Here is a 23,215-nt window from a genome sequence, read left to right as displayed (position 1 = left end):
TCTGTTCCCCCGCTCTTCCCGCGGCCTTTCCTTTGAAGTGACTGTGTGCGATTGCAGCTGTCCCAGTGGGGGGAGTCCTTCAAACGGCCATTCTCACACTCCACCATTTGGTAGCTGCTTCCTTTTAAATTATACACAAGCCTACGGGAAACGTAAGACTTACAACCCAACATTTATATTTAACTGTCTGCTTTATCAGAATGATATAAACAAGCGAGGGAACCATGAACAAATGGCTTATACTACTACCAGGAGCAATATAAACAAAGGGGAGACTAGCCATAAGGAAGGGTTATGTTTGTGATACATTCCAGGTACAAAGTTCAACCTTTTAGGTACAAAACACATTGAGTACAACAAAACATTAACCCTTTCCCTTCTTCATAGATGATCAACCCATTATCATGATGATGTGCCTCCTGTGTTCTAGACTCCCCAACCAGGGGCAACAGCCTGTTGGGTATCTATCCTGTGAAGCCCCTTCAGAATTTTAGGATGAAACCATTCTCTGTAGCTCCCACCACAAGATCCATTTCTTCACCATTGGTTGTGACCCACTTTGGTTAAACCAGTCTGTTAGCAACCAAGATGTCCTATTTTATAAATTCACGATAGCTCCATGTTTCTGTTCAATCCCTGAACTTACACTGTTTCAATCTTTCTGGTTCTAATAGTGAGGGTATTTTTGCCACATCTTCAATGCTAATTTTCCAAGGGCAATGACAATGGGCAACAAATGTTGGCCTCGGCTGCGATGCCCACATTCTGTTCATGAATTAACTTGTAGTTAGGACTTTTTATAATTACTAGAATAGTGTCCCCATTGTCCATGCTCCAGCTATGCCTCACAATGCTCACCGCGCCTTGACCTACTCAAATTTGACTTCCAAATTGCTGGATGACTCTGGGCATCAGGACCACATCACTGAACAGCGATGAATGCTGGCCAGTCAGAGATGCCTGCGTCCCACAAAAGAGTAACAAAAAACTTCTATGAGCCTCAATGCCAAATTTTGTTTGCTAGTCCTCCCTTGAAGTACCATGGGGAATTTTCTACATTAAAGTTACTGTGTAAAAACATTTTTTTCTGGTGTAATTTGCTCAAATTCAAACTGACCAGCACCAAATATTGGGGAATTTCGATTGTAACTTGTGTCTAGCGATTGAGTTTCCATTATAGTGGGACCTGCCCATTATACTGTCCGCATGCACCCCCAATATCAATTCCACAACATGATATTCTGAGCTTCAGCCTGTCAAATTCATCACCATTGGGCATATTTTGAGCCTCATGGAAAGTTAAACATTTTTTTTTAGGCACAAGGCCTTCTTCACAAGGGTACTGAAAGAGATGGCGGGGGAAATAGCAAATGCACTAGTGGTAATTTACCAAAATTCGCTGGACTCTGGGGTCGTTCCCGCAGATTGGAAAACAGCAAATGTGACGCCACTGCTTAAAAAAGGAAGTGGACAAAAGGTGGGTAACTATAGGCCGGTTAGCCTAACTTCTGTAGTGGGGAAAATGCTTGAATCTATCATCAAGGAAGAAATAGCGAGACATCTGGATATAAATTGTCCCATTGGTAAGACGCAGAATGGGTTCATGAAGGACAGATCAAGTTTGACTAATTTGGTGGAATTCTTTGAGAACATTACATGCGCAGTGGACAATGGTTGGCGATCAGTGGCTAGTGGTGTGTCTCAGTGTTGGGTCTGCAATTGTTTACGATTTACATAGATGATTTGGAGTTGGGGACTAGCGTGTCAAAATTTGCAGATGACACTAAGATGAGTGGCAGAGCAAAGTGTGCAGAGGACGCTGAAAGTCTGCAAAGTGATATAGATAGTCTAAGTGAGTGGGCGAGGGTCTGGCAGATGGAGTATAATGTTGGTAAATGTGAGGTCATCCATTTTGGTAGGAATAACAGCAAAATGGACTATTATTTAAATGGTTAAAAATTGCAGCATGCTGCTGTGCAGAGGGACCTGGGTGTCCTTGTGCAAGAATCACAAGGAGTTGGTTTGCAGGTGCAGCAGGTAATTAAGAAAGCAAATTGAATTTTGTCCTTCATTGCTCGAGGGATGGAGTTTAAAGACAGTGAGGTTATGTTGCAACTGTATAAGGTGCTGGTGAGGCCACACCCTGGAGTACTGTGGACAGTTTTGGTCTCCTTACTTGAGAAAGGATATACTGGCACTGGAGGGGGTGCAGAGGAGTTTCACTAGGTTGATTCCGGAGTTGAGAGGGTTGGCTTATGAGGAGAGACTGAGTAGACTGGGGCTATACTCATTGGAATTCAGAAGAATGAGGGGAGATCTTATAGAAACATATAAGATTATGAAGGGAATAGATAAGATAGAAGCAGGGAAGTTGTTTCCACTGGCGGGTGAAACTAGAACTAGGGGCATGACCTCAAAATAAGGGGGAGCAAACTTAGAACTGAGTTGAGGAGGAACTTCTTCACACAAAGGGTTGTGAATCTGTGGAATTCCCTGCCCAGTGAAGCAGTTGAGGGCTATGGTGAGTGGGCGGGTAAGTGGAGCTGAGTTCACAAAAAGATCAGCCATGATCTTATTGAATGGCGGAGCAGGCTCGAGGGGCCAGATGGCCGACTCCTGCTCCTAGTTCTTATGTTCTCATGTTCACCACGTTTTACAAGGCACCCATCAAATATTAAACAAAATGAAAATGGGCGGCACGGTGGCCCAATGGTTAGCACTGCTGCCTCACAGCGCCAGGGGCCTGGGTTCGATTCCCGGGGGCACGGTGGCACAGTGGTTAGCACTGCTGCCTGATAGTGCCAGGGACCGGATTCGATTCCCGGCTTGGGTCACTGTCTGGAGTTTCCACGTTCTCCCTGTGTCTGTGTGGGTTTCCTCCGGGTGCTCCGGTTTCCTCTCACACTCCAAAGATGTGCAGATTAGATTGATTGATTGGCCATGCTAAATTGACCCTTAGTGTCAGAGGGCTTAGCAGGGTAAATACGTAGAGTTAAAAGTTAAAGTTTATTTATTAATCACAAATAAGGCTTACATTAACACTGCAATGTAGATACTGCAAAATTCCCCTAGTCGCCACACTCCAACGCATGTTTGGGCCAATGCACCTAACCAGCACGTTACAGGGATAGGTCATAGAAACATAGAAGATAGGAGCAGGAGGAGGCCATTTGGCCCTTTGAGCCTGCTCCACCATTCATTACGATCATGCCTGATCGTCGAACTCAATAGCCTAATAGCCTGAGTAGGATTGCTATTGGTGCAGGCTCAATGGGCTGAATGGCCTCCTTCTGCACTGTAGGGATTCTAACCTCTGAAAAATCTGAATGATTTTTTAAAAAGTCATTTTCAGTTATTGAAGATTTGATTATTCACAGTTGGTCGACTAAGAATATTAAAACATTTCTCTTTTGTGATGAGCTCTTTCAGCTTGTCCACTAAAACTGCACTAAGATGCCACTCTTAACTCTATCATGGTGTACTTGCTAAGCCCGAAAGAAGCTCATTCTAAAGGCTGCCTGATTGCACTGGTTTCCAATTGTGATGATTCGTTGCACATTTTAGGCTCAACTGTGAATAGGTTTGAGCAGAAAATTGGGCCAAAATGTCTTCTGAAAACCAATGCGATTTGAACACGATTTGCGCCCGGATTATTAATTTAAGGCATAATATGTTTACTCTTCGTTTTCCTGAGTTATCTTTGCCCTTCTGTAGTTTTCTCCATGGGACAAAGCATTCTTTGGAGAAGAGTGGAGAGCTACTATAGCCCAATACAGAGATCAGCCAGAAAGAGTGATTAACATTTTCCCTTAATAGAAGCTTCACTCTGCTTTTTTACTATGCATTTCCCTCATCAATACGAAAAAAAAAGAACTCGGAGCAGCCAAAGCTTATTGTAAATAGTTTCATCAGCAGAATTTGCGAACAGGGCAATTCAGATTTCCTTGTTTTTGCTTCCATGCCTGAAGGTAATGCAAAAGTTATTGGAGCATTGTTCCTGTATCTAATTTACAACCGGATAACCTGTCTGCTTGAAGGGAACAAATAACAAAGAACAAAGAAAATTACAGCACAGGAACAGGCCCTTCGGACCTCAAAGTCTGCCATGCTGCCCGACTGAACTAAAACCCCCTACCCTTCCGGGGACCATATCCCTCTATTCCCAACCTATTCATGTACTTATCAAGACGCCCCTTAAAAGTCACTACCGTATCCGCTTCCACTACCTCCCCGGCAACGAGTTCCAGGCACCCACTACTCTCTGTGTAAAAAATTTGCCTCGTATATCTCCTTTAAACCTTGCCCCTCGCACCTTAAACCTGTGCCCCCTAGTAATTGACTCTTCCGCCCTGGGAAAAAGCTTCTGACTATCCACTCTGTTCATGCCTCTCATAATCTTGTAGACTTCTATCAGGTCGCCCCTCAACCTCCGTCGCTCCAGTGAGAACAAACCAAGTTTCTCCAACCTCTCCTCATAGCTAATGCCCTCCATACCAGGCAACATCCTGGTAAATCTTTTCTGTATCCTTTCCAAAGCCTCACATCCTTCTGGTAGTGTGGCGACCAGAATTGAACACTATATTCCAAGTGTGGCCTAACTAAGGTTCTATAAAGCTGCAACATGACTTGCCAATTTTTAAACTCAGTGCCCCAGCCGATGAAGGCAAGCATGCCGTATGCCTTCTTGACTACCTTCTCCACCTGCATTGCCACTTTCAGTGACCTGTGTACCTGTACACCCAGATCCCTTTGCCTATCAATACTCTTAAGGGTTCTACCATTTACTGTATATTTCCTATCTGTATTAGATCTTCCAAAATGCATTACCTCACATTTGTCCAAATTAAACTCCATATGTCCGCCCAAGTCTCCAACTGATCTATATCCTGCTGTATCTTCTGATGGTCCTCATCGCTATCCGCAAATCCACCAACCTTTGTGTCGTCCGCAAACTTACTAATCAATCCAGTTACATTTTCCTCCAAATCATTTATATATATTACAAACAGCAAAGGTCCCAGCACTGATCCCTGAGGAACACCACTTGTCACAGTCCTCCATTCAGAAACGCACCCATCCACTGCTACCCTCTGTCTTCTTTGACCGAGGCAGTTTTGTATCCAAGGGAGTTTTGTGGCAGGTTTATCCAAAGCACTAACGGCCTATCGGGCAGGATTTGGATCCCCAAGCTGCAGCAAACCACAGGTACCCTGATTGGAACTTAGCAATAACCTCTAATAATGTCACAAAATGCTGCACAGAGGATGGCACGGTGGCACAGTGGTTAGCATTGCTGCCTCACAGCGCCAGGGGCCTGGGTTCGATTCCCGGGGGCACGGTGGCACAGTGGTTAGCACTGCTGCCTCACAGTGCCAGGGGCCTGGGTTCGATTCCCGGGGGCACGGTGGCACAGTGGTTAGCACTGCTGCCTCACAGTGCCAGGGGCCTGGGTTCGATTCCCGGGGGCATGGTGGCACAGTGGTTAGCACTGCTGCCTCACATTGCCAGGGGCCTGGGTTCGATTCCCGGGGGCATGATGGCACAGTGGTTAGCACTGCTGTCTCACAGCGCCAGGGGCCTGGGTTCGATTCCCGGGGGCATGATGGCACAGTGGTTAGCACTGCTGCCTCACAGCGCCAGGGGCCTGGGTTCGATTCCCGGGGGCATGATGGCACAGTGGTTAGCACTGCTGCCTCACAGCGCCAGGGGCCTGGGTTCGATTCCCGGGGGCATGATGGCACAGTGGTTAGCACTGCTGTCTCACAGCGCCAGGGGCCCAGGTTTGATTCCTGGCTTGGGTCACTATCTGTGTGGAATTTGCACATTCTCCCTGTGTCTATGTGGGTTTCCTCCGGGTGCTCCGGTTTCCTCCCACAGTCTGAAAGAAGTGCTGGTTAGGTGTATTGGCCGTGCTAAATTCTCCCTCAGTGTCCCCGAACAGGCGCCGGAGTGTGGCGACCAGGGGGTTTTCACAGTAACTTCATTGCAGTGTTAATGTAAGCCTACTTGTGACACTAATAAATAATTTTTTTTTTTTTTAAATCATTGAGAAGGAAGTGAAATTTGTGTGGACTGTGCAGTTTTAACCGATTCACAGATGTGAATCTTCCAGGTTTGAACAAACTGCACTCCAGGCAAACTCATTCCAGTTTCTACTTCTTGTTTGTTTGATGAGACATTTTGGATCTCCACGGCCCCTGGATAAAATTGCGCTCTTCAATACAACGTGGAGATTGGGGTTTTGTTGCACCCAGCAGACTCCTCCCTCAGTTTATCTCTCTGCTGCGTGTCACGTTCCACTGCCCACACCTCATGCAAATGGTTCATTTATGAGATAGTTTATCAGCCACAAAGTTAACAGATAAGCAGAAGGTCACAGCTGCAAGGGCTGCAGTGTCTGTTTCATCGACATGCGGCACATTTGTTTTCCCCACAGGGAGTGACTAAACTGTGGCCTTAAAGGAACAAGCCAGGTTAAATGCTGCTCTGGCGTACAATGTCAGCCTTGCTAAGAGTGGTGCCATGGGAGATTGGAGAGTATATTTTTCAATGAGATGGTCAGAAGCTTTCTCCCAGGGTGGAAGAGTCAATTACCAGGGGGTGCAGGTTTAAGGTGCGAGGGGCAAGGTTTAAAGGTGATGTACGAGGCAAATGTTTTACACAGAGGGCGGTGGGTGCCTGGAACTCGCTGCCGGGGGAGGCGGTGGAAGCAGATACGATAGTGACTTTTAAGGGGCGTCTGGACAAATACATGAATAGGATGGGAATAGAGGGATAGGGTCCCCGGAAGGGTAGGGGGCTTTAGTTCAGTTGGGCAGCATGGTCGGTGCAGGCTTGGAGGGCTGAAGGGCCTGTTCCTGTGCTGTAATGTTCTTTGTTCTTTTGGGATGGGGTGGTCAAGTCATAGTTATAAGACCATAAGACATAGGAGCGGAAGTAAGGCCATTCGGCCCATCGAGTCCACTCCACCATTCAATCATGGTTGATTTCAACTCCATTTACCCGCTCTCTCCCCATAGCCCTTAATTCCTCGAGAAATCAAGAATTTATCAATTTCTGTCTTGAAGACGCTCAACGTCTCGGCCTCCACAGCCCTCTGTGGCAATGAATTCCACAGACCTACCACTCTCTGGCTGAAGAAATTTCTCCTCATCTCTGTTCTAAAGTGACTCCCTTTTATTCTAAGGCTGTGCCCCCGCGTCCTAGTCTCCCCTGCTAATGGAAACAACTTCCCTACGTCCATCCTATCTAAGCCGTTCATTATCTTGTAAGTCTCTATCAGATCTCCCCTCAACCTCCTAAACTCCAATGAATATAATCCCACGATCCTCAGACGTTCATCGTATGCCAGGCCTACCATTCCTGGGATCATCCGTGTGAATCTCCGCTGGACCCGCTCCAGTGCCAGTATGTCCTTCCTGAGGTGTGGGGCCCAAAATTGCTCACAGTATTCCAAATGGGGCCTAACCAGTGCTTTATAAAGCCTCAGAAGTACATCCCTGCTTTTGTATTCCAAGCCTCTTGAGATAAATGACAACATTACATTTGCTTTCTTAATTACGGACTCAACCTGCAAGTTATGGTCACACAGTAACTTCATTGCAGTGTTAATATAAGCCTACTTGTGACACTAATAAATAAACTTAAACTCAAATTATTCTCCTTTACCACACCGATTGGGTTTAAACCTGTTCTCTAATTATATATTTAAAGAAATATTGATTTTCCGATGTTGCAGCAAGCTGGATTGTAACAATGCCAGGAAATTCACAAAGCAATAATACCAAAATACTGGATTTTACAATGCTGGCCTGAGCATAAATTTCTTCCAAGTGCTGAAAATTCTATTTTTCATCGTTGAATCATGTTTATTCCTTTTCCAACATAAAAGAGCGTGTATGATGAATAGAAATTCAAGGTGAGAAAGAAAATTCAGAATGTGAAAGGTGCGTATAGAGACGCGAAACTGTTTTGGACAAATAATCCCAGAGGTGCATGGAAGCGTTTGTATAACAGGTCACATTTCACAGTGAAAAAGTGGAATGATCCGTTTTTGTCCATGATGTTGCGAATGAGTTGAACAGTTGTTGAAGTCCGTTTGAAAGTGATGAATCGAAGGAACGTGTGATTACGCAGCCAACTTTGCTTTATTTTTCATTTGTGGGACATGGGCGTCACTGGCTGGCCAGCATTTATTGCCCATCCCTAGTTGCCCTTGAGAAGGTGGTGGTGAGCTGCCTTCTTGAATCGCTGCAGTCCATGTGCTGTGAGTTGACCCACAATGCCGTTGGGAAGGAAATTCCAGCATTTTGACCCAGTGACTGTGGAGGAACAGCGATCTATTTCCAGGGTGAGTGACTTGGAGGGGAACTTGCAGGTGGTGGTGTTCCCATGTATCTGCTGCTCTTGTTCTTCTAGACGGAAGTGGTTGTAGGTTTGGAAGACGCTGTCTAAGGATCTTTGTTGAATTGCTGCAGTGCATCTTGTAGATGGTACACACTGCTGCTACTGAGCGTCGGTGGTGGAGGTAGTAAATGTTTGTGGATGTGGCGCCAATTGAGTGGACTGCTTTGTCCTGGATGGTGTCAAGCTTCTCGAGTGTTGTTGGAGCTGCACCCATCCAGGCAAGTGGAGCATATTCCATGACACTCCTGAGTTGTGTCTTGTAGATGGTGGACAGGCTTTGGAGAGTCAGGAAGTGAGTATTCCTAGTCTCTGACCTGCTCTTGTGGCACTGTGTTTATGTGGCAAGTCCATTTTGTGAACTGGAGGGATCTCAAGTCACTAACAACAAATGGGAGGCAAGTAAAGCAAGTAAATCCACGGAAAGCATGTGGTCCAGATCAGATCAACAGAAAGAATCTGTTAGGGGAGCTGTTACAATGGTTTTTTTGTTGTATTTAAAAACTATCGTTCCCCTCAAGTAGCCAAACAAAGTAAAGCGTGGTTCCAAGATGAACTTTACGATAGCCAGATATAGGACCCTGAATGTCCATTGAGGGCATTCAGAGTGGAAAATTCAGAAATACAAAGGTAATTAAAGTCTCGGGATCGATCACAAGTATTTAGCATATAGCAATAAAAGAGTGGGAGTTATCTCTATCCAATCATAGTTATGGTTACATCATGCATATATAAGGATATAATGTCTAATTACAACTTGTGCATGTTATATCTTCAAGAAATTATAGCTATTATTTCTGACCGGGGCGGTACAGTGGTTAGCATTGCTGCCTCACAGGACACAGGACCGTCTGCGTGGTGTTCGCCCTCAGAATGTGTGGCTTTCCTCTGGGTGCTCTGGTTTCTTCCCAAGATGTGCAGATTAGGTAGATTTGGCCATGCTAAATTGTACACATAATCATCTCTGCAGTTGGACCTCCGGCCATTTAATGGCATTAGGATAATTGTGACATGTTGAATGTGGATTGTTAATAGGCCCAAAACGTTGTAGGTTACCCCGAGAGATACCATTTTCACATCACGTAGAAGTAAAGTTTTAACTTTCCCAATCCTGACGAATCCATCTGGGGAAGGCTCCACCACATTTGGAAATTAGGTAGGTTTTTGATATCCACAGGTATTAAGCTGGTAACATCTAATATCTCTACAATCAAGTCTTATATATTACATGTTTACATAGTCCATGACAATACTGACCCTCAATCCAGGTTCCGTGACATTGAATAAATATTTCCACAAACCCAATATTTGAACTGTATATCCCTTTAATACCCAATATGCCCACAGAGTCTTTTTCATCTGAGTCCCATCTCAGAAGGTATTATGAACAGGCTGTCCTTTTAACTTCCCTCCTTAATCGCCACCCTATGGGGAGGCTGTAGTACCGAGTTTTCATCCTTGTCCCATCCTTCCTCAGAAAATCCACAATCTGGCTCAGTGATTCGGGCTGGCATGATGACCGGTGGGGTCATTTGATCCGATGTCCAGATGTTGTGTTTCTTTATCCACTGCCTTGTTCCTCTTGTGGGTAGCTGATGTACACAATTCCACCATAGTCATCGGAGTAAATAGGAACTGTGCAAACACTGGTCCCCACCAGTCGGGTGGTCGTCAGGTTTGTTAGGGTCCTCATGTATTTTTTTAAAGAGGATAATGTTCCCACCGGCTTCCTGTCTTTCTATTTACAAGTGCGCTCGTATCTCCTGTCATAATTACCTCGTACGGTCCATGTCATTGCCATTGGAGATCACTGCACTCCGGAACCACCTTTACCATCACATGTAACACATCTGCACACATGTACAGTGTCTCAATATCTTGCTAACACCTTGACTGTCAGGTGATCTGATCAAAAGATTTTAAAGTCTTTGCCCATCTAGCCACGTATGGTCCAGGTGCCTCAGGTGGTGGTCAGAGTATCAAATTCTGTCTCTTAAAAACATAGAGAGGGCACGGATATCACCAAGAGAAAGCTATCAGTTTACTAGCCCATTCCTTCACTAGAATATACATCAGTGCCAAATTGAAATATTCCAATTAACTGGATTGTACTCAATATCCCAAGTCCCTTTCACTGTTTAAATTCCGGTCTCTATCTTCTCAATTCCTTAATTCCTATGATGCGATTAGGCGAGATTTAGCTGGCATAGATCGGGGAAGGAAACTGCAGGGGATGGGCACAATTGTAATGTGGAACTTGTTGAAGGAACAGCTACTACGCGTCCTTGATAAATATGTACCTGTCAGGCAGGGAGGAAGCAGACGTGTGAGGGAACCGTGGTTTACTAAGGAGGTTGAATCTCTTGTGAAGAGGAAGAAGGAGACTTATGTTAAGATGAGACGTGAAGGCTCAGTTAGGACGCTTGAGAGTTACAAGTTAGCCAGGAAGGACCTAAAGAAAGAGTTAAGAGCCAGGAGGGGACATGAGAAGTCTTTGGCAGGTAGGATCAAGGAAAACCCTAAAGCTTTCTATAGGTATGTCAGGAGTAAAAGAATGACTAGGGTAAGATTAGGGCCAGTCAAGGACAGGAGTGGGAAGTTGTGCGTGGAGTCTGAAGAGATAGGAGAGGCACTAAATGAATATTTTTCGTCGGTATTCACACTGGAGAGGGACAGTGTTGTCGAGGGGAGTACTGAGATGCAGGCTGTTGGACTGGATGGGATTGATGTTCATAAGGAGGAGGTGTTAGCATTCTGGAAAGGGTAAAAATAGATAAGTCCCCTGAGCCTGATGGGATTTATCCTAGGATTCTCTGGGAGGCTAGAGAGGAGATTGCAGAGCCTTTGGCTTTGATCTTTGTGTCGTCATTGTCTACAGGAACAGTGCCAGAAGACTGGAGGATAGCAAATGTTGTCCCCTTGTTCAAGAAGGGGAGTAGGGACAACCCTGGTAATTATAGACCGGTGAGCCTTACTTCTGTTGTGGGCAAAGTATTGGAAAGGATTATAAGAGATAGGATTTATAATCACCTAGAAAGGAATAATTTGATTAGGGATAGTCAGCACGGTTTTGTGAAGGGCAGGTCGTGCCTCACAAACCTTATTGAGTTCTTTGAGAAGGTGACCAAAGAGGTGGATGAGGGTAAAGCGGTTGATGTGGTGTATATGGATTTCAGCAAAGCGTTTGATAAGGTTCCCCATGGTAAGCTTTTGCAGAAAATACGGACACATGGGATTGAGGGTGATTGAGTGGTTTGGATCAGGAATTGGCTAGCTGTAAGAAAACAAAGGGTGGTGGTTGATGGGAAATATTCATCCTGGAGTTCAGTTACTAGTGGTGTACCGCAAGGATCTGTTTTGGGGCCACTGCTGTTTGTCATTTTTATTAATGACTTGGATGAGGGCGTGGAAGGATGGATTAGTAAATTTGCAGATGACACTAAAGTCGGTGGAGTTGTAGACAGTGCGGAGGGAAGTGGCAGGTTACAGAGGGACATAGATAAGCTGCAGAGCTGGGCTGAGAGGTGGCAAATGGAGTTTAATACGGAAAAGTGTGAGGTGATTCACTTTGGAAGGAGTAACAGGAATAGAGAGTACTGGGCTAATGGTAAGATACTTGGTAGTGTGGATGAACAGAGGGATCTGGGTGTCCATGTGCATAGATCCCTGAAAGTTGGCCCCCAGGTTGATAGAGTTATTAAGAAGGCGTACGGTGTGTTAGCTTTTATTGGTAGAGGGATTGAGTTTCGGAGCCAGGAGGTCATGCTGCAACTGTACAAAACTCTGGTGCGGCCGCATTTGGAGTATTGCGTACAGTTCTGGTCGCCGTATTATAGGAAAGATGTGGAAGTGTTGGAAAAGGTGCAGAGGAGATTTACCAGGATGTTGCCTAGTATGGTGGGAAAATCGTACGAGGAAAGGCTGAGGGGCTTGAGGTTGTTTTCGTTAGAGAGAAGAAGATTAAGAGGTGGCTTAATAGAGGCATACAAGATGATCAGAGGATTAGATAGGGTGGATAGTGAGAGCCTTTTTCCTCGGATGGTGTTGGCTAGCACGAGGGGACATAGCTTTAAATTGAGGGGTGAGAGATATAGGACAGATGTTCGAGGTAGGTTCTTTACTCAGAGAGTAGTAAGGGTGTGGAATGCCCTACCTGCAGCAGTGGTGGACTCATCAACGTTGAGAGCGTTCAAGTGGTTATTGGATAAACATATAAGACCATAAGACCATAAGACATAGGAGCGGAAGTAAGGCCATTCGGCCCATCGAGTCCACTCCACCATTCAATCATGGTTGATTTCAACTCCATTTACCCGCTCTCTCCCCATAGCCCTTAATTCCTCGAGAAATCAAGAATTTATCAATTTCTGTCTTGAAGACGCTCAACGTCTCGGCCTCCACAGCCCTCTGTGGCAATGAATTCCACAGACCCACCACTCTCTGGCTGAAGAAATTTCTCCTCATCTCTGTTCTAAAGTGACTCCCTTTTATTCTAAGGCTGTGCCCCCGCGTCCTAGTCTCCCCTGTTAATGGAAACAACTTCCCTACGTCCATCCTATCTAAGCCGTTCATTATCTTGTAAGTTTCTATCAGATCTCCCCTCAACCTCCTAAACTCCAATGAATATAATCCCACGATCCTCAGACGTTCATCGTATGTCAGGCCTACCATTCCTGGGATCATCCGTGTGAATCTCCGCTGGACCCGCTCCAGTGCCAGTATGTCCTTCCTGAGGTGTGGGGCCCAAAATTGCTCACAGTACTCCAAATGGGGCCTAACCAGTGCTTTATAAAGCCTCAGAAGTACATCCCTGCTTTTGTATTCCAAGCCTCTTGAGATAAATGACAACATTACATTTGCTTTCTTAATTACGGACTCAACCTGCAAGTTTACCTTTAGAGAATCCTGGACTAGGACTCCCAAGTCCCTTTGCACTTTAGCATTATGAATTTTGGAATATGGATGATATTGGAATAGTGTAGATTAGAGGGGCTTTAGATTGGTTCCACTGGTCGGCGCAACATCGAGGGCCGAATGGCCTGTACTGCGCTGTAATGTTCTATGTTCTATTAAGTCTATTCAGTTTGATTCATAACATCTTTAAAACAGAAATCAAATCTTTCTATTCGATTCCAGGCAGTAAGCTATTTTGATTGCTCATTCTTGCATCGAGCTTCAAGTTCGCTAAGAGATGTAAAACAGGGGTTTTGAATAATAATTGGGTTCCTGCCCAGATCGTGGCCTGTGGGGCGAGTCGGGTGGAACCCAATTGCCGTCAGGAATCCGATTTTTGTCCAACGCTCCAATCAGCATGGGTTTCCCATGAGCCATCTGACAGGGCTGGAGAAGCTCTCCACATCAGAAAAATTAAGATCCCTTCAAGTAGAACAGCAGTCATGAAACTCTTCTACTCAGCTGTTGCTGAGAGTGCGATCTGTTCTGGATTTCCCTTTTCATACTGTGGCCTTCAGGAACCGAGATTATTGAACCAGGCAGGAAGGGTATTTGATCTGCCTTGAATCTTCTCTCAAAAGAATATTGATGAAATTCTCATGAACAATGAGAATCAGCCTTTGTCGCAGTTTTATTCCTGGATGTATTCATGGAAAAGGCTATGTTCTGAACTCATCTGTCCCCTTCTTTACAAGAATATTTAGCAGGAGATCGATGAATGGATGAGAGCACGGTACACAGGCCTAATTACTTTAATGCTTTAGAATAGTTCTTAGATATGTTAAATAAATTGAAATTAGATCTCTTGTGACAGAGTAATTTTCTTTCATTTGATTATTAATTTTTATGTTATTTTTAGAATGAATGAGCAGTGCTCTTAACTGCATCTTAGTTATATTGTCAAGTGAAGAGCATTGTTTAGGTACGTTGAACGCATATAAATAGGAGACCTTCCGTGACCACTGGGTAGTGTGAGGGGTTAGGTGCTACCTCAGCCCCCAATACCACGTTTTGATTTAATTTGGTGTGGTTCCTTTAAATTTTCCTTAGTTACAGTGGCACTTAGCGGCTATCAATTGGTTCAATTGTTTTTTGAAATTAGTTACTTTGTTAATTAGATAAATCGATACTCAAAATGGTATAAATAGGGAACCGCTGGGACACTGGGGTGAGAGGAGAGCTATGAGGCTTTACAAAGCCAATAAACCCTCTTCATTTTTTAAAAAAAGCACTCTGTCCTGGTTGTCACTTCACCAACTGACTTGGATTCCATTAACAAATGTACGCGAAATGAATTTCCATAAAATGAAATTGAATTGAGTTGTAAAATATTATTAATAAAGCAATGAAAGCAGATAACAAATACAGATCAATGCCATTTGATGGTTGGATTGGAGTCATAGGGGCCATAGAGGTTACAGGTTACAGGATATGGCCCTTTGGCCCAACTTGTCCATGCCGCCTAGTTTTCAACCCCTAAGCTAGTCCCAATTGCCCACATTTGGCCCATATCCCTCTATACCCATCTTACCCATGTAACTGTCTAAATGCTTTTCAAAAGACAAAATTGTACCCGCCTCTACTACTACCTCTGGCAGCTCGTTCCAAACACTCACCACCTCTATGAAAAAATTGCCCCTCTGGACCCTTTTGTATTTCTCTCCACTCACCTTAAACCTATGCCCTCTAGTTTTAGACTCCCCTACCTTTGGGAAAAGACGACTATCTAGCTGAACTATGCCCCAATCCAATATTGCTTTGTCTTGTTGAAATAGCTTTGTATTCTACCTATTGCCAAGCTATATCCTGTTTCTGTGTATGTGTACATGCACGCACACATGTTTTAGCAAAGGCCACTGAATTGTGACCAGGAGCTGGAATATTGTGCTGTCTGATTTTCTCGTGTTCTCCATTGAACATCGAAATTATTCCTCCAGCTCGCCAGTGTCAAAGGACTGGACTTCAGAGCTGGTTTGTGTGGTTCAATATTACATTGAAAGAAGCACCACGCAGCCAATTAAACATTTTGCAGCAGAGATGGTGTAACGTAGCCAACAACATTCTGAATCAGAAGTAACAGCACTCCCACTGAGCCAGAGCAAGCATCTTCAAAGATCATTGGGTGGTTCATTTACCATTTTTGGACTTCAGGGTTTTTTACTTAATTTAAGATATCACATACTCCATAAAAGGTTCAATATGTGATGGTCATTTGAAAATGAAATTCATTTCTAAGGCGTATGTAGCCCATTCAAACACGACAAAAATTGAATTTAATAACAACTTGAAGGTTGGGTGTTTAAGTCGAATGTTTGTGCAACTCTGCGATAATAAATTTTGCACAGTAAAAGTCTCACAACACCAGGTTAAAGTCCAGCAGGTTTATTTGGTAGCACAAGTGCACTCACCTGAAGAAAGAGCGACACTCCTAAAGCTCGTGCTACCAAATAAACCTGTTGGATTTTAACCTGGTGTTGTGAGACTTCTTACTGTGTCCACCCCAGTCCAACACCGACAACGCCACATCATAATAAATTTGAGCTTTAGTTCTTGGCTTTGCAGTGCTACAACAGTCAGAGTGGACAGAGGTTTAATTAAAGTTTATTTATTAGTGTCGCAAGTCGGCTTACATTAAAACTGCAATGAAGTTACTGTGAAAATCCCCAAGTCGCCACGCTCCAGCGTCTGTTCGCCTGAGGGAGAATTTAGCACGGCCAATCCACCTAACCAGCATGTCTCACAGCGCCAGGGACCTGGGTAATATTCCCAGCTTGGCTCACTGTCTGTGTAGAGTTTGCACGTTCTCCCCGTGTCTGCGTGGGTTTCCTCCAGGTGCTCCGGTTTCTTCCCACAGTCTGAAAGACGTGCTGGTTAGGTGCATTGGCCATGCTAAATTCTCCCTCAGTGTAACCCGAACAGGCACCGGAATGTGGCGACTGGGGGATTTTCACAGTAACTTCATTGCAGTGTGAATGTCTACTTATTACACTAATAAATAAACTAACCAGCACGTCTTTCGGACTGTGGGAGGAAACTGGAGCATCCGGAGGAAACCCACACAGACACGGGGAGAACGTGCAGACTCCGCACAGACAGTGACCCAAGCCGGGAATCGAACCTGGGTAATTCCTGTCTTTGCAGCTGGTGGTGTCACAGCGTCACTAGACTTGACAAATAATTGCACAATTCCCAGTATTATTGGGTTGAAATGAACTCTACAATTGGGAAACTTTTTCTATAATGGAAAGTTTCAAACAGTTGGAAAGCAGCTTCTTGGTTAAGGTTTGCTCCAGATTTGGTATAGTTCCTGATGCAATTAAACTGGAGGTGTTTGAGTTATTGTGTCGCAGACATGTACTGACATATTAATTGGGACAAGAAGAATGACTAATGAGAAGTCATTGAACTAGCGCAAGAATAGAGTCAATTCGTGGGCTGATGATGTTGCAGAGTGTACACTGTGGGCACAATGCTGCTCGGAGAGTTGTAACTTCAGGGGGAGTTCACGCAATTCATCTGTGTGAAGACTGGAGTGTATGAAGTGTGCCTGTCACCAGCCCTCCGAGTGAAGAAGATAGAATGAGCTAGCAATGTAGGAATTCTCTGCTCTTTAGATTGGTGACAAGCGAACTGGATACATTAGAGATATCAGACCCTTGAGTAACACCTGCCCATAATATCAGTCACCTAGCTTAAAATAGAAGAAAATAGAATGGAAACTACGTTGGGCACAATTGCATCAAACAAGGTGCCAGTGTACAAGGGTTTCTGGCTCAAAGAATCTGTGATATGCTCACCGTTGAATCAGGCTGTCACATCCCCTAACAAAGCTCTTGGGATTGTTACAAATTGAAAGATTAACCTTTCATCAATAAACTAGGGCCCAATATTCCAACATTACCTTAACAATTGTTACATTTTGATAAAGCAAACCAATGCAACATGATGCACCAGGTAAGCTAATTTCTAAAAAAAAAAGCCACACAGATAATTATTTCGTCTTGAAAGCTACTTGTTATCTTGAGAGTAAACCACCTTGATTTGATATTTTATTGAGAAAGATAGAGAAAGAAGCATAGCACTGGGACAAGAGATGGTCGGATCACAAACAATGACGAGACGGAGTACAGGAATGAAATAGAGAATCTGGTGAACTGGTGCAGCAACAATAATCCCTCCCTCAATGTGAACAAAACGAAGGAGATTGTCATCGACTTCAGGAAGCGTAGAGGAGAACATGCCCCTGTCTACATCAATGGGGACGAAGTAGAAAGTTTTTAGGTGTCCAGATCACCAACAACCTGTCCTGGTTCCCCCCCCACCATGCCGACGCCATAGTTAAGAAAGCCCACCAACACCTCTACTTTCTCAGAAGACGAAGGAAATTTGGCATGTCAGCTACGACTCTCACCAACTTTTACGGATGCACCATAGAAAGCATTCTTTCTGGTTGTATCACAGCTTGGTATGGCTCCTGCTCTGCCCAAGACCACAAGGAACTACAAGAGGTCGTGAATGTAGCCCAATCCATCACGCAAACCAGCCTCCCATCTATTGACTCTGTCTACAATTCCCGCTGCCTCGGCAAAGCAGCCAGAATAATTAAGGACCCCACGCACCCCGGACATTCTCTCTTCCACCTTCTTCCTTCGGGAAAAAGATACAAAAGTCTGAGGTCACGTACCAACCGACTCAAGAACAGCTTCTCCCCTGCTGCTGTCAGACTTTTGAATGAACTTACTTTGCATTAAGTTGATCTTTCTCTACACCCTAACTATGACTGTAATAGTACATTCTGCACACTCTCGTTTCCTTCTCTATGAACGGTATGCTTTGTTTGTATAGTGCGCAAGAAGCAATACTTTTCACTGTATGTTAATACATGTGACAATAATAAATCAAATCAAGACTGACTTATTCACCCAGTTTATTTATTCCCTGCTAATTTTGTAAGAAATAGCATGAAGCAATTAAATCATTTACCTTTGGCTGGTTTGGATCCGTTCCAATTTTCCTGGGTCATTGCTTTCTCAGCCTCAATGCAAATGAGCTTCCTGTCCTCACATCACCTTCAAATCAGCTGGAGGTGAGAGATACAAAATGCACCAGCACAAGTTGGTGGCAATGATTGGGACATTTTGCTTTAGTTATCCTTTCGAAAGGTCATGGGTGCTGTTGGATAAGCCAGCATTTATTGCCCATCCCACATTGCCCTTGAGAAAGTGGGGATGAGCCACCTCCTTGGACCACTGCAGTCCATTTGGTGTATGTACACCCAGAGTGCTGTTAGGAAGAGATGTCCTGGATCTTGATCAGGACAAAATAAATACTGCTTTCAACTAACGTGAGTGTTCAAGCCCTTTTCAGCTTTAGATGCACGCAAAGGCTTTCCAAACCCAAACTTACTTTTATTTTAAAGAAAAGTAATTTTTCATCTTGTACACCTCAGTACAGAATTAATTGCAAGAATACCAAATCTCAAAGGGAATAACGGTTTATACTGCATGAGAAGAGGGTGATGATTAGTTAGAATTATAATATCCTTAAAGTGCAAAAAGAGGCTTATTGAGCCTGCATCGACAGCAGTCCCACCCAGGCCCTATCCCTGTAACCCCACATATTTACCCAGCTAGTCCTCCTGACACTGAGGGTCAATTTACCATGGCCAATACACCTAACCTGCACATCTTTGGACTGTGGGAGGAAACCGGAGCACCCGGAGGAAACCCATGCAGACACGGGGAGAATGTGCAAACTCCACACAGGCAGTCACCCAAGGCCTGAATTGAACCCCAGGTCCCTGGCGATGTGAGGCAGCAATGCTAACCACTGTGCCACCATGCCGCCCATGTTGGCAATGGATCTTTATTTTTCAGCAATACTCGCGTTCTGTACCACCAAGGGACAATCTGACGAGATTTTCTTCTGTTGTGTTTTTCAGAGTAAGACTGACTCATGATCAACTTGGAAAGATCCTGCTGCAATGAGATGCTACTGGAAACGATCAGTGACTACAGTTGGTTCCTTCCTGTTTCTTTGTCTTTTAATGTACCTCTGTATGAAGGATGAAGAAGAGAGTGTGTTGGTGAGTGTTCTCAGTGGCAGAATGTCCGTGGACCCCACGCTGCACCAGTTTTTCCTTGGACAATCTTGATGGTTGTACGCTCAGAGTGACTGAGTTACCACTTCCACAAGTGAAGGAGGGAAACTTTTCAGATGTGTTCAAGTTGACAATTTACCCCTTCCCATACAACAGGTCATAGTGTGCGGCCGACTTGCTCCACATTATCGATACCAAACCTAAGACACCTTCCTGTTGATGTGAGCATTCTAAGGTTTTTAATTCTGTTACTCTTTCAAGAGTACAATCAGCATCTATCCTCAGAGGCAGAGGGAGCTTGATACCATTCATACTACAGAAGAACATTCCGATTAAATTTGTCATACATAAATGGTTCTCTCCCACACAAAACATGGAACAGGGTCGCCCACCTTTCAGGGGAAACCACTTATTTCTAGTAGCTCCAGATATAGATACAGCGAACTTGTGACTTGTAGGCTACTGTGTGTTTTCTCTGAGTTTTTGCAAACTTTCTCAACAGGGAAACAATCGGGCAAGTAGTGCAGGAGCCCCCTGGGGTCCTGCTCACAAATCGCTTTTCTTTTTTGGAAGGGGTGGCACGGTGGCACAGTGGTAGCACTGCTGCCTCACAGCGCCAGGGACCCGGGTTCAGTTCCCGGCTCGGGACACTGTCTGTGTGGAGTCTGCACGTTCTCCCTGTGTCTGTATGGGTTTCCTCCGGGTGCTCCAGTTTCCTCCCACACTCCAAAGATGTGTGGGTTAGGTGCATTGGCCATGCTAAATTGCCCCTTAGTGTCAGGGGAACTAGCTAGGGCAAATGCATGGGGTTATGGGAATAGTGGTATTGTGGTCGGTGCAGACTCGATGGGCCGAATGGCCTCCTTCTGCACTGTAGGATTCTATGATTCTAAGCTGATGGAAGTGATGGTTCCTCAGAGGAGTGCAGTCAGAAGCAGGATTGTCACACCGCAAGCGCCTCGGCTGTACAAGAGGGGAGGAAAAAGAAGGGACGAGGGAATTCATTGGCTGTGGGAACAGACAGGCATTCCTGTGGCTGTAGACGTGACTCCAGGATGGTATGTTGGCTCCCTAGTGCCAGAGTCAAGGGTGTCACAGAACGGCTGCAGGGCATTCTTCTGGGGGAGGGTGAACAGCCAGCGGTCGTGGCCCACATTTGTACCAATGACTTGGGTAGGAAGGGAGATGGGGTGTTGCAATCAGAATTTAGGGAGCTAGGTAGAAAATTAGCAAGCAGAACCTCAAAGGTGGTAATCTCTGTGTTACCCCCAGTGCTACATGCAAGTGAATACAGAAATGGAAGGATAAAGCAGACGAATGCATGGCTGGAAAGATGGTGTAGGAGGGAGGACTTTAGCTCCCTGGGACACTGGGACTGGCTCTGGGAGAGATGGCATTTGTACAGATGGATGTGTTGGGGCTGAATAAAAGCAAATTACTGCAGATGCTGGAATCTGAAACCAAACGAGAAAACGCTGGAAAATCTCAGCGGGTCTGGCAGCATCTGTAAGGAGAGAAAAGAGCTGACGTTTCGAGTCCAGATGACCTTTTGTTGATAGCTTTGACTAAAGGGTCATCTGGACTTGAGAGGTCAGCTCTTTTCTCTCCTTATAGATGCTGCAAGACCTGCTGAGATTTTCCAGCGTTTTCTCTTTGGGTTGGGGCAGAGTACCTTGTGGGTTATTTTGCGAGGGCTGTCGGGAGGACTATAGACTAACCTGGCAGGGGTGTGGGAACCAAGAGGGAACCTGAGAGGGGAATGCCAGGATGCGCAATGCACCGGGAAGAACAGAAAGCAGTAGTATAGTGAATAGTAAGTTAATAGATGAAGTCTGAATGAGGGAGAAAGTAATGATGCCTGAATCAGTGTTACTGTGTATCTATGTGAATGCACAGTGAATAGTTAAAAAGATTGGGGAGTTACATGCACAGATTGCACTGTGGAAATATGATGCTGTGGTGATAATTGACACCTGGTTCAAGGAAGGGCAGGATGTTAAATATTCCTGGGTACAAAATGTACAGAAAAGTTAGGAAAGGAAAAAAAGTGTGAGGGGTGGCAGTATTGGTTAAGGAGAGCATTGTAGTGTTGGAGAAAGAGGATGTCTCGGAGAGTCCAAGGACGGAATCGATTTGGCTAAAGCTAAGAAACAAAAAAGGGTGCAATTACATTGTTCGGTGAAGCCAACTAGTGGGAAGGATGTCAATGAACAAATCTGCAAGGAAATTAAAGAGAGAAGCAAACTTTATAAAGTAAATATAATGGGAGACATTAATTACCCAAATGTGGATGGGGATAGTGGGAGTGCAAAGGGCAGAGAGGGGTAAGAGTTCCTAGATTGTGTTCAGGACAATTTTCTACAGCAATGCGTGTCCAGTCCCACAAGAAAGGATGCCCTGATGGACCTGATTCTTGGAAATGAAGTGGTCCAAATAGATCAACTATCAGTGGGAGAACATTTAGGAGACAGTGATCATTGTATCGTAAGGTTTAGGATGATGAAAATGAAAATGGACAATCCAGACTAAAAATAATTCTCTGGGGGAGAGCTGACTCAAATGGATAAAAATGGAACTGGATAGGTTAGACTGGACCAAAAGGTTGGCGGGAAAACTATAGCTGAACAATGGGCTAGCTTCAAAATAGAAATGGTTCAGGCAAAGTCAAAGTATATTTCCTTCAAAGGGAAAGGTAGCACAAAAAATTTCCAGAGCTCCCTGGATGAAAAAGGAGATAGAAATGTATTTGTGGTGTAGGGACATCCACAGTGCTGTTAGGAAAGGATCTCCAGGTTTTTTTGACCCATTAACCATGAAGGAATGGTGATATAGTTCCAAATCAGGATGGTGGTGGCATGGAATTTGCAGGGGGTTGCTGTTGCCACTTGTCGTGGGTTTGGAAGGTACTGTTGAAGGAGTCTTGCTGAGTTGTTGCAGTGTATCTTGTAGATGGTACACACTGCTGCCACTGTGTGTTGGTGATAGCGGGAGTGAATTTTAAGGTGGTGAATGGAGTGTCAATCAAGCGGATTGCTTTGTCCTGGATGGTGCCGAGCTTCTTGAGTGTTTTTGGAACTGCACAAGTGTCGAAGTCTCAACTTCCGAGTTTGACTTTAACACAAACACACATTAACACAAAATACTTAACCGACAGATTGTCTTTATTTACTTGCTAGCAAGGGGAGGGTCTTGACACAATGGGTCAGAGACACCACTCCACCGGACAAAGAAAATCTTCCTGGTTTATACAAATCTGCAGCTCATAGTCAGTTGGACATGATCCAATCAAAAGTGATACAAATAACATACTTTATGTATTGATCCAATAGAATGAAAATACTGAACCACCCTGATCTATGAGATCACGATACCTCGTGGGATACCCCAACATCTCATCCCTAAGCCTGTCCTCTAGTCTTTTAGTCAGACATCATGTCTCTATTTTGATAGCAGCCTCACAAAGCATCTTCACTAAAACAGTCTCACATGGGCATCATTTAATTGATAAAAGGCAGCCTACAAAAGCCATTAGTATTTTATGGCCTTGTCAGTGAAGTTACCTGAATCTCTTAGCGATGTGGTCAACTCAAGTTGCCTTCAGGATAATCCCCAATTATAGCCCTGATAAGTTTGTTTATTGCCAACATAATTAAACACATGTATATATTGCTTATCAATCCAATGACTGAGCTTTTTATCACTACTTACAGTTTCCAGGGGTATCATTACGTTACCATTAATTCTCATCAGTTCCCACTA

General features: G+C 44.5%; 1 protein-coding gene across 3 annotated transcripts in view; it reads left to right on the top strand.

Annotated features, from left to right (window-relative positions):
* LOC144479198 (alpha-1,3-mannosyl-glycoprotein 4-beta-N-acetylglucosaminyltransferase C-like) overlaps positions 1–23,215 on the top strand; it is a 188,389-nt gene that overhangs the window by 144,462 nt on the left and 20,712 nt on the right. For all 3 annotated transcript variants that reach the window (XM_078197853.1, XM_078197852.1, XM_078197850.1), the window contains exon 2: positions 19,298–19,441. In XM_078197853.1, the coding sequence (XP_078053979.1) occupies positions 19,340–19,441 (102 nt within the window). In that variant the 5' untranslated portion in view covers positions 19,298–19,339. The remainder of the gene's footprint in view (positions 1–19,297; positions 19,442–23,215) is intronic.

Source organism: Mustelus asterias, chromosome 25 (genome assembly GCF_964213995.1).
Source record: "Mustelus asterias chromosome 25, sMusAst1.hap1.1, whole genome shotgun sequence".
NCBI classification, from domain to species: Eukaryota; Metazoa; Chordata; class Chondrichthyes; order Carcharhiniformes; family Triakidae; genus Mustelus; species Mustelus asterias.
This window is presented reverse-complemented; position numbering and strand designations above follow the sequence as displayed.